A 12,875-nucleotide genomic window follows, 5' to 3' on the forward strand; every position below is an offset into this window, starting at 1 on the left:
GAGAGCCAGAGTTCAAACCAAAGTCTGTGCTCTTTCTACTACATCAGATTTAATGCCAGAGTCACAGCAAAAATATTAGTAATTATACATAAATAAATAAGTAAATAAATCAAACTCCCACATCCTCAAAAATCTGGGGCTCACCACTTCATTCTGGGTAGTTACTCATCAGCCCCTTGAAGTAATCTCCAATTGCAGCAGACAGATCTCAAACTGCCAGCTGCATCGATGTCATCAGTCAGTTTCCTGAGCATCTATAAGGAATGCTCACACGCCCCCTCACATAAGATCTGAGCATAGCGTGTCTTTGCTCTGCGTGTCTGAATGGGTGGAGACAAACTGGGAATGTGCCTCCTTCAGACTGGCAGGGCCATCTGAACAATCCCTTCCAAAGTGAAAGGTACCAGGGACAGCATTCTCCTTGCCACATCAGTTCTGCATGTTCCCCCAGAAAACGCGGGCACCTTCGAATCCCCTTTGCTATTCCCTGGCTTTACTACCAGTGCCAACATTTTGCACCCAACTATGCTGCCAGAAGTGACCAGAAAAAGGTTTTCCTTTAAAACTGTATGAGAATACTTATTCCTTCCGCATCTTTATAATATAGACTTGAAAACACACAGCATGGTATAATAATCATGACTGAAATAATAAGGGAGGCCTGTATACTCATATAAATTCTGTAAATGCTTGCAAATATTTAGAAAGTTTTTTCTATTAAAGTACTTCCTATTTAGCTTCTTGATTTTTTGAAATTAACTTTCAGTGTTTGTATAATTAATAACATTTCACTTAACTGATATTTTGAGAAAAAAATAAAAGGTAAATTCTGATTAAAATCATTTTTAAATGAATTTTTTTCTCAGGGAAGAATGAGGGGGCAGAGAAGTGATTAAAAATTAAAAATTTGGTAAAATGGGTTAAAAAATACACACACACACAATCTGAAAATTCTAATGTTTGTATACAAAGTTCTCCATGGGTATTTAAAGAAAAAAAACCCAATAATTTCTCACCCTTATATCATAGGTGATATAAAATTTTATTTATTTTTCTCAAAAAAATTAAAAGAATATTTAAAAATAAATTTGGTAAAGGTTATAATAAAAGTTTTCTTTTCTGTAGAAGAATGAGAGCCATAAAATTAAATTTCACGCAGCATATGAGGAGTGAAAGCTAAGTCTATCAGCTAAAATTGTTGGAAGGGTTCAAATTATCAATATCAAATACAGAAAGGAAAAGTCAGTCTATTACAAAACAGTTGCCCATTTAACTACTGCAGGAATTTCCCACTCCTGACCCCCCCAGGTTTAGTAAAGACATCTCAAAAGTAAACATACAAGTAACTACAAGGGGGGTCATGTTGTTAGAAGAACTGCAACTTCATATTTCCTAAAGTTTGTGTGGTCAAATTTGCAAGAGGAACATTTCATTATGCAGGTTTTGCACAAAATTTTACGAAACAAACCTGCACTAAGTTAAAGCAGAACTGAAATCAATGCTTTTTCTGACCACTTCAGGGATGATTTCTATACATTTTCCTATCATAGAATCCTTTTTATTTAGATGTTTGGCTCCTTCAACACACTCTATGGGTCGAAGGGGATATTCCAGCTCTAAAGCTAAAATGGAAGCAGAATGCTAAGTGGTCAAGTTATCACTTACCGCATCTTTGGAGAACACAAAGATGCAGAGGGTGCCACATCTTTCATCGGAATGCTTATTTTAAAAATGTCCCGGATACTAGCTTATAGTTTCCCTCTCCCTGCATTTTCAAGTCATCCCAATATTAGTAACTCTCTTTCCTAAGCAGTCGCATTGTAGTTATTTCAGAAAAGTGCATTGGTTTTGTCTGACACGCTGCGTGATGCACAAGCAAGACCCCTCTTTCTGTGGCTCTTCTGCCTCTCTGGGGCATGAAAACAGCCAGAACTACAGCAACAGCTGGGGATCATTAAACTGACAGAAATAGCTTAGGAGACTCCACTGGTGTGTAAGTGGGGGGAGGAGAGGCTCAGTATCAGATTAAAAAAATCAAAAGGGCAACAGGAAAGGGGGGTGGGGATACGTAAAGCCCAAGCAGTGCATCACACGCAGATTTCCTTTACACAGCCTTTACACAGCCGACGGGATGCACCGAAGCACACAAAGGGACAGGTGACTGCAGCCTAACTTGCCTAGCCCCAACCTATTCTCGGATGGAAGGGTTAGTCAAACCTAAAAATGTGGGCCAGTGAAGACAGGCTGCGGGAGGGGCAGAGGAGCTGTGGCATCTCAAAGGCTAACTCTAGGTCATCCCCAGTCTGGAGGAATCACTTAGAGGATGTGAGTCAGTTCTGGGGCTGTGCAGACAGTAAAAATCAACCCCAAGATGGGGTAGAGGCAAGGGGAATGAGAATATATGCCAACCCCTAAGTGGACTCAGGAACCAAACTGGCCCCAAGGCATCCCCTCAACTGGGGAGGACCAAACACTAAATGAAACGCAGGCTCTCGAGCTATTCAGGCTGTTCGTGCCAGAGCACAGCCACGCCTCCAATGCTAGCTTTGTAACCTGGCAGGCCTCCGAAGGTCAGTACAGGAATGTGCCATCTGCCTGGCCCACTGCCCGAGTGTGTTCAGCACATATCTGAATGCCCTAGAAGAGCTTCAGCCAGATCACCTCATTGGAGTGGGCTGCATATCCTGATCTATGCCTTAAAGTCTGGTTAATCCAGGATCCTGGGGCACCCTCTCCATCCCCACACTTGCTGTGTTGTCATCTAACACCATCAAGGCCTCTCCCACAAAGGCATTTTCTTTATAACTAACCTTTCAGGACTGCAGTTTCAGACAGTTCCCCACCTGCAAGCCTGAACAGGAAATGATTCGATTGCAGATATTATGACTGCAACTCTCTTTGGCAAGAGTGTGTGGTAACTGTGAGATTGCACGAACTTCAGCTGAACATTTTATTTGATGCATCTAATGATTTACTAGAGAAGGCACCAAGCTAATGGTTGTTCTCAACAAAAAGCAACCACTACACCACCCTCCTTCCAGAATGGGTTGCTTCTTTTCTTTCTTTTCTTTTCTTTTCTTTTCTTCCCTTCCTTCCTTCCTCCCTCCCTCCCTCCCTCCCTTTCTTTCTTTTGTTTCATGAGGGGAAGGTAATTAGGTCTATTTATTTATTTATATTTGGAGGAGGTACTGGGGATTGTACCCAGGACCTCGTGCATGCTAAGCATGTGCTCTATCACTTGAGCTATACCCTCCCCACTGGTTGCTTCTTTTCTAACCCACAAAACTTGCAGGAAAATCTCCTCACGCATATTTCCAAAACCTGGGTTTCTATAATGAATCCAAAAACCTCACAATAATTGCCTCATTCTGAGTATTTTAAGTTAGTATTAAGAAGGGTAGAGGATATACAAAAATAAATCCATGAGAGGAGACTAAGAAAGAATTTAAGCTATATGTACATACAGTTTACACACACACACACACACACACACACACACACACACACACACACACACATCACATCACATCCAGTTCATTTTAAGGCTGCATAACATCAAAGGACAGGATATATTTTAACCAAACTATTGTGACTATAATCACTTCTCAGTGTACACAGCCTAGGTGGGAGTAATTGTATCAATAAATCTCTGAGCAACTTTTTACAGAATAAATTCTTTACCTGAAATGTAAAAAATTAATGTCATACATATTCATAATCAATCACTATGTACATGCCTTGGTACTAGGTAGAAGGTAGTAGGAACTGAGAAGGAAAATAACCCTATACATCTATATAATACTTTCCAAAGAGACTTTCACACATATGATCTATTTGACCCTATGAGTTAGGATGGCAGACATTATACCCACTACACAATGAAAGAAACTGGTTTGCCAAGCTGAGAGCAACTTAGCCAAGTTCCCCATTGGCAAGATCAAACCAAGAACTTCAGGTTCTTGACTGTTGGCTCAGTGCCGAGCCCTAGCTGCCTACCACAGAAAGTCTCCTCTGCCCTCAAGGAATTAATCTCTGACAATGTCTTGGCCAGTGTTTCTAGATGTACTAAGTTTCTACCCAGTAAGCGTCTCACCAGTCTCTTAGTACAACATCATATTCTGAATCTAATTCAAGACCATTATGTGAAAAGGTTATTTATTAATATCACTGACAATTAAAAGATGTGAGCTCCTTCTGAAGGTTATAATTATTAATGTGAGACTGAATAAAACTGAATTAGGACAGAGTGCTCAAAATATATCTGTCACTTTGGGATAAACGCCACGTTTTGCTTATGGGCATGATACTGCCCTCTAGTGCCAGGAAGCACAGTAACCTCAGCAGACTCAGCTAAATGCATATTAACAACCTACTATATAAAAATGCACTTTGCTAAGCACTTTGGACAGAGCAAAAAGAAAAAAGGCTAAGCCTAACACACACATACACCCATAAAAACTATATAAGACCCCCTCCAGGAACTTATAAATATAATGGAGAAGATAAGAAATGTAAAACAGATCACTGTAATCAAAGACAGTGTTGTAAGTGCTTTAAGAGTTTGCAGTGTAATCAAAGATAGGGTTGTATGTGCTTTAAGAGTTTAACCAGGAAAACATACAGTCAACTGCAGATAATTACTCAAGTACAGAAAGGACTGGGTAAGCTTCACTTGAGCAGCAGCACATAAGCCGTCTTTGAAGGACTTTACAAACTAAAGATGAACAGCATGAGCCAAGACATGGAGGCAGGAAATACTACAAGGCTAAGAACAGAACCATACATTCCAATTTAGCCGGAGCATTAAGTCTGTTAAAGGTAACTAGAAAGGCTGCCTAAGGTCAGAATGTGAAGGGTCTGGAACTGTGCTATCCAATATGGTAGCCACTTGCCACATGTGCTTTTTAAATTTAATTAAAAATTCATTTTCTCAGTCACTTCAGCCACATTTCAAGTCTCCACAGCCACATGTGTCTAATAGCTACCATAGTGGACAGGACAGCTATAATCCTGGGCAGTGCTGGACCAGAAGGTTGTATTAAACCAAAAAACATCAATTTTTCAAGACTGATCAATATTTCAAGGCTCGCTCCTCCTAAAAATTGGAGATCTGACCCTTGCCAAAGTTTACTGATAAAGAAAACCACAGGTCCTAATGCCATAGGGGTAAATTTAAAAGTTTGATCCCTGTCCTTCCAGGCATTTCCAACTGTCAACTAAAACAATGAGAAAAGTATCACGCGTGGCCTCCTATAAATCTACACAATTGTTAAAATGTGTGCCAGCTTTTAGAGTTTTTTTTTAATTAGGAAAAAGATAAGACAGAATTAAGAAAACTATGAAAGAAGAAAAAATTATTAGAGATTTACCTATAATAATAAAACACAAAACTAGGAAAAGTTATTTCCATTGAGTATCTCTGAGTATTTAAAGGAAGAACTATCTTTATCCTTCAGATACCTGCTTCACCCTGAAAGGAGTAACATCAGGGTGTTACAACCTTTATACTTTTACTATCTAATGCACAATCTATTTCTTTTGTGCTATTTACAAAATGATAGTCATTTTTTTTTAAAAAATGTATATATATATATTTGTAGAAAATATAATGTGAGTCCTCTCAAGATCCAGTAGACATACAGAATTTTAAGTACAGGTTGTAAGCACAGTATAAAATCAGGAAAACATACAGTCAATCGCTTGGGGTAGTTTTCAAAATTAGCTTTCTGACCCTACTTATGACAACAAGCCTGCATTTCTATTTTCTATATACTCCTGCACTTAAAACAAAGGTATTCTTAATGATCATACTGGGAATCTAAAGCACTACAGTTCTCTGGAACACAGTCAACAGTAGCAAACCAAAGCTTTAAGTCCTGAGCCCTACTGTCTCTGTGTCTCTTAAATAATCTTCCCTCTAATATTGCCAGGGTGTTTCTTTGATATCAATCCAGAACACTTTGAGATATTCAAAGAAAAAATCAATTACCTCTCAGCTAGTATTTTAAAGTATTCTCTTTGCAAACTGGGCACCAGTAATAACTCATTCTCTCTTCAACAGTTTCATTCATTGCCAATTCCACATGCTCAAGTCATCCTGTCAAATGTTAGTAAAGTTCCAAAGAGATCTCAAAACTTCAAAAAAAATCCAAGTTTTTAGAAAAGCAGCATTTATGTAATCAATACCAGAGATTGTATATAAATTCTGATAATGGATAACAGGAGATTTCCAAGCTAGGAGAAGGAAAATGTTGATAATTCTTTTCCATTCACATTTGATAGAATTTGGATAAAGTCACTATCCATTTTTTCATAACCCAGAACCTTTCTGAAAGAATTTTTTTTCCCAGTTTTTCCAGAACTTTCAGGGATTTTCACAAAGGAAAACTCCTTTATGGGTGTTCACCTAATAAACAGATTACTGCTATCTTTCACACACCTGAGTGTAATTCTACAGTTACTAAAAAGATAGGTAAGGCCAGGCCACACTGTTCACCCTAACCAAAACTAACATGTAATCAAATAAAAAGCCTTCCAAGTGTTATTTTATTTTAAATTATGATACCTTAGTGATATGGGATCTTAGAGGTTATCTATCTCCTTTCAGTAGTTAACAGGCAGAAGAAACTGAAGTCATCACCAATAGCTCCCTATTTATTTTTACAGTGCCTATGGCCAAAGTATGTTTTATTGGTAAAACAGTGCATTTGACCCACATACAGGGGAAGAATCTCATTTTTCTAAAGAAAAGATTTTTCCTCCTTTTTCCATAATCTATGTTTGATACCATGAGCTCTGCGTGGGTGGAAGGAAAGGAATAAGAAAGTGAAACATCCTGAACGCTGTCCCCTCAGGTCATGAAGTAAAAGTATACCCCACAGGTCCTTGCTTAGTTATCTATCTGCTGAGTGGTCAATAAGCTTTAATAAAAACCCTGGGAGAATAAACCATCCAAAGCCAAAGCCTGGATGGCTACAGAGAAATAGGGAGGAGAAAAAAGACAGCAGTAAGCTGGGGAGGAAACAAAAGCATGCAAATCCCAAAGGGATAAATATGCCAACCTTCCCGCAAACGGTGATAAGGGGCCAGGCACACTGCCGAGTAGCTGTCCTTTCCCGGCTTCAGGACAATCCATGAGAGTGGCAGAATCCTGCAGGTGGGCTGATAAATCTTGGTCTCCTCCAGCATGCTGGGGGAGATGGGAGACGCCAAAGGCCAGTGTTGCAACAAACTCGTCTTTCCTTCCTCACTCTTTAAAGAGGCCATTTATTATCTGCAGAAGATCTGATTAGCATTACTCTAGGTTAAAGTGGGTACTTCATTCCTGCAGTGCTAAGAGTTGCAAGAACAACTAGACCCCAACTTTACTCAGGGAGTGCGGCATTAAAAGCAGTGACAGCAGAAGGTCAGAATCAGTAAGCCTCCTGGAAAACATTTCTTCCTGTCAGCACTGGGCCTCCACACAGACACCTCCCTCCTCTACCCAAATGCCAAAACGCAGGACTGGGACGATTTCAATGCGTAGAGCTGGAAGAGAAGAGGGTTCCCTTAGAGAAAATGCTCGTAGCAACCAACCAACCTCATTTACCCAAAATAGTAAACAGTTGGTTTCTCTGCTCAGAACCAAAAGGCTTCTGCCAGACAAGCAGTATCACATGACCAGGTTCTCTCTTCTCTCCTCCACCTCCCTCCTTTCTTGTGCAAAGTCTGCACTGAAGTAGAGTAAGAAGCTGTAACACTACACAATTTTATTTCACTTGACATTTGTTTTCAAAATGTTTATAGATGAAAGATATCAAATTGGGAGGAAGGGAAGATACTAAGGGGGAAACTAAGGAAGAATTTACTTTGAAACAAGGCATATCATAGCACTAAGAAGGGTACCACATACATAGCAGCTAATTAGCAAACGTGCCCAATGAATGAATAAATGAGTGAAGAGACAGACACTTCTTAGCAAAATATTTTGCTGATAAAAATTGCTGTAAGATATAGCTCAGACTATATTTGACTTTCTCATTTAGAAAGAAAATAAAGGCCCTTAAGAAGCTGGCCATCGTCAGAGACAGTGTATTATGACAAAAGTAGCAGCCCACCAAAACCCTGAGACTCCTTCTCTTACCTTGTGGACCCCACCTTACCTTACCGTTTAATTTTACTCCTTAGATGTCACAGTCCCGTCATTCAAATTATTCTGCAGGCAATCAGAGCAGCTACACTAACGGACTGAATTGAAAAACCTACCCAGCTAATTATGGAAACCACTGCCACCATGACACTCATGGGCATTTTCACCTAAAGGGAGTGGTAGGGGGGAAAGGCTGGCAGCACAGCTGGTGCCAGATCCGCCACCTCATTCTTCTCCCCACCAGGTCCCTCAGCGTTTGGAAGCTGAGCAACGCACACAGTGTAGAGGCACAGAAGCAAGAACCTCTATGCTGAGCAATCTGTTCTGGTAGGAAGACAGACAAAGTACAAGAATCCACTGTATCAACATCACCTGCCATGGCCCCCACTCCAGGGGCCAACCAGGGGGCTCTGAGAGTAGAGTCACTCACCCTCATCTACTCCGTTGCAATGCAATATGCTCAATAATTCAACATTTGTGAAATGGAAATGAGAGGAAAAGAAAGGGAAAAAAACTTCGAAGTCCTTAATTTAAGCAACATCTTTTCCTAATAAGACTATGTGAAGAGAGTTATTTGAAATGTCAGAATCCAAATACTCTTGATAAATATTTGCTGTTGAGGATGAGGAACAACTGGAACTTTCAGACATCACTGGGGAGAATGCAAAATGATAATGCTACTTTGGAAGACAGTCTGGAAATTTCTTATAAAGTTAAACTGACACTTATCATACAATTCAGTAATCCCATTCCTTAGTATTTAAACAAATGGAAATGAAAAGATATGACCACACAAAGAGCTGTACGTGAATACTCACAGCAGCTTTATTTCAACTGCCAAAAACTAGAAGGAAAAAAAAATGTCCTTCAACTTGTGAATGGAATAAAAGTCGTGGTACATCCATAAAACGAAATATTACTCAGTGATTAAAAAAATCCAAACTACTGGTACAGACAACAGCATGTACGAGCCTGGAAAGCACTACGCTAAGTGAAAGGAGACAAACACGAAAGACTACACACTGAATGACTGCACGTTTATATGAAACTTAGGGAAAGGCAAAACTGTAAGGGCAGAAGTAAGATCAGTGGTTGCCAGAAGCTGGCAATAGGGATGAAGACTGTCTACAAAGAGGTTCAAGGAACTTTTTGATGGAAATATTCTGTATCTCTTGATTGTGATGGTGGTTTATCTTTTAGCAAAACTTATTGAACTGCACCCCTGTAAAGGGTGACCATTACTGTGTATAACTTGATCTCATTTAAAAAAAAAAAAAACAGATTATGAAGTATTATGCCTAGAGGCAGAATGGAATCTTAGTTAAGAATGTAGGCTCTAGAGCTAAACTGCCCGGGTTTAAATCTTGGCTCTACCGCTTACTAGCTGCATGACCTTGAGATGCTTAACATCTCTATGCCTCATTCTCTCATCTACAAGGTGGGATAGTAGGATTCTCTCACGGGGTTGCTGTAATAAATGAGGTAATACACGCAAAGCACTCAGGACAGTGCCTATCCTATAATCACTCAGTAAATGCAAGCTGATGTCATCACACAATCATGTACACACACACAAACACATCTGCCCAGGAGAGTGAAAGGATGGTCACTATCTGGGTAGTAGGAAAGGGTGATTTTATTTTCTGTCCCCTTTCTGTTTATCTGTATCTTTTAAATTTTCTACATTAAACAACTATTGCCGTTATAATAAGCAAAAAAAAAATTTTTTTTCAAAAAAAAAAAAAAAGAAAACAATGAAAGAACGCTGGGCTAGAACTCAGGAGCCCTGCTTTTCAGCTGTGCTGCTAATTACTAAGTTGTAGGACCACAGGGCATCACCCTCATCTCTAAACAGGAGGGGCTGCAGCCGACTGGGTGTCCTCCATCTCTAAAATGGAATGTTCTCTAAGACATATGGTGGGATAGGCAAGCTATACTCTGTATTTTGTTTTATTTTTCCTTCTATATTTACTGTCTGCCTACCAGGTGCCAGACACTGTGACATAAACAGATGTAATACTCGAATCCCTGCCCTCATGGAGCTTACAATACAGGCTGTTCAAAGAAACAACCAAAACCAACTGGTACAATCGTCAGCATGGTATGTGCCCTGACAGGAACACCAAGAGAGGACCTAAGAAGACACCAGGGCCAAGTCTTGAATGTTTTTTTTTTAAGTCAAACCAAAAAAAGATGAGGAAGGGAATTCCAGTCAAAGGGAGAGAAATATACAACAGCAGAAGGTGTGAAAATAACAGTTTCTTGGGCAATGGAGAGAGAAAAAGAAAGAAAGGGCAATTTGACAGCAGTGTGGAAATTAAGAGGGCCAAGACCCGCAGTGCAGAGGCTGGTTAGGAAGAGGGAAATTGAGAGGTCAGGTTGTTGACAATCTCCAGAAATCATAGAGAACTGTAAATGTTTTATTCTTACTCAAACATCTATATATGTCATGAATAAACTTGCTAAATAATAGTCTAAGATGTACTTAACTATATTTACAAATATAGCATATACTTAAAAAAACTTTACAAACAAAAATGTCAGTTCACTTCCATTTTCCAAGGTTAATTGTACACATTTGTTCCTTCAATAAATATTTATTGAGTGTGTGTCATGCACATGCTAGGTGCTGGAGAAGAAGGGAGACACAGACAGTAAACAAATGAACCACCAAAGCAAGCAAGAGAACCAGATTGCTTTTTCTTCCACCCGAGATCTACTGAGATCTCCTACCCGTCTGAAGCACGACAGAGGCAATGTGATCTGGCGGCTGAGAACTCTGCACTTGGAACCAGACAGACCTTTGTTCAAATTTTTGCTATTACTACCTGAAAATGGGCATAACATTACCAAATTTATATGGTTTTAGAGTGAATTTAATGAGACAATCAATCAATAATCAGCATGTCACCTGTACAAAAAATGTTCAGCAAATGGTTCCTTTTATTTTATTGTTTAATTTTAATCATCCACTTTTAGGGCAGCCCATGATCTCCCACTACACAGACAAAGTTATGCACAGTGTAGAAAAGAGGGGGAGCAAGGTATACAAAAGATCTGTTTAACATTACTAAATTCACATCTTAATGAATTCACAACTGTTTTCTTGCAAAGATGTCACGCTTGGAGCTAACATTCCTTTAGGATTTCTCAAACTGTAATATCTGCCTATGTTATAAGCCCGAGTAAATTAAATAAAAACCATCACCCCAAATACGGAGCCAGTTACAATCTCTCCTGGGATTCCTCATTCTGACTCTAACACTGAGTCATGTAAAGACCAGAGACAAGGAAGAGCACTGAGAAGTGGCTTGAGCAGTGGGCAGAGCTCCCCACACTGCAGAGTGACCGTTCACTGGGAGCAGAACTTTCTGAAACAGAAAACCAGGATGGAAGGAGAGTTTTCTAACTGGCTGTGCCCTCGAGTAATCACATCTTCCAGAAGAAAAGAGGCACAACAATTAACGTTTCTAAAAGGAAGGGAAAAAAAGACTGTTGCCTCCCTATAACCACATACTAAAAGATTTATTTCTTACACAGACTTTGAAAACAATAGTGGTCATTTAAAGACCCTTAAGGCAGAATGTACAACACAAAAAGAAAATGTCTTCTCTGGGACCCAAGACCGTAAGGTCCAAAATGATTTTATTTAAACTTTCCTCCATAAATTTCCCTTTGCAATGAAAGCAGGCAGTGATTCCTCAGCCCCAACAGAAGAATTTAAGGAGTAGAGGAGAGCCTGGACAGGATTTTCAAGTACAGTCTATGATTTTTTTTACTGAAGTAAAAGTCTATACCTATAAACAAAAAGAATACTGTACTTTTACATCTCTTTCTTTTATTAGTGGTTTACAATCTCCTTTATGCAGACAGTCCTTTGTAGATAATTGTGCTTCCAGGGAACCTCAGGATCTTTTTGCCCACCTAATACCATACAGCACACCTTTTTTTGCTGCTACTCTTCCTCGGTCTCCCTCCTGCCATCAATGCCAGGGAAGAAAGCCAGCAGGCAGTGAAGCTTCTAAGCAACCTGAGCATCCCTGCTATGCTCCATTCTGCTTAAAGGTCCCCAGGCTGTACTGTGCATGATCAAGAAGAGCATAAAGAAACCACAAAGACAGGTTCTTCCCTTTACATACAGGAGAGCTGAGCTAATGAGGCTAGAAATCCATGCAGCTGTGTTTCCCCATAACTGCTTGTGTTAGCCTTGTAACAGAGCACTCTTCTTCAGTGGTCCAGATGTCCCTAGCCAAACAAGCTCCCCACATTAACATCTGGCAACAAAATTATTAGTGCACAGTTAAGGGGGAAAAAACTGAGATGATGCCAAACTACATTTCTGCTGGTTCTTTCTCATTACTTCATTGTCTTTGATCCTGCACATCTACAAAGTCGAAAGCTGTGAGAACTTCTCCAGCAAAAAGACCTTCACTTTCCTCCACTGAAGCAAGAGTACTACATGCTAATTTCTTCTATAAATTCAGACATTTCCCCAAGAAATCAGGATGCCCAGCAGCCACTCACTCACCAGGGTTATATGTTCTGTTTCACAGACATCAATCCTCTAGTTCACATAGATACACACAAGCTCCAATCAGGGCAGTACACACAGGGGAGCCATTTAACTACATTATATCTGCATCTGGGAGTCTGAAAGTTTTAGCTCTTTAAGACGGTGAATTTACTGAGCTTCCTATACTCAGTCAATTCCAATTTGGATGCTTCATAATTTTAAAAAGAGTGGAGT

The 12,875-nt window shown here is 39.7% G+C and overlaps 1 protein-coding gene across 3 annotated transcripts in view; it reads right to left on the reverse strand.

Annotated features, from left to right (window-relative positions):
- Positions 1-12,875, reverse strand: part of MRTFA (myocardin related transcription factor A) — a 91,315-nt gene that overhangs the window by 51,350 nt on the left and 27,090 nt on the right. The window contains exon 1 of one of the 3 annotated variants that reach the window (XM_032492299.1): positions 7,062-7,339. The exons of 1 other annotated variant lie outside the window; for it this stretch is intronic. In XM_032492299.1, the coding sequence (XP_032348190.1) occupies positions 7,062-7,266 (205 nt within the window). In that variant the 5' untranslated portion in view covers positions 7,267-7,339. Of the gene's footprint in view, positions 1-7,061; positions 7,340-12,875 lie in introns of those variants that run through there. One more of the 3 variants, XM_032492298.1, reaches the window with a different exon arrangement.

The sequence above is a fragment of the Camelus ferus genome, chromosome 12 (assembly GCF_009834535.1).
Source record: "Camelus ferus isolate YT-003-E chromosome 12, BCGSAC_Cfer_1.0, whole genome shotgun sequence".
NCBI lineage: Eukaryota > Metazoa > Chordata > Mammalia > Artiodactyla > Camelidae > Camelus > Camelus ferus.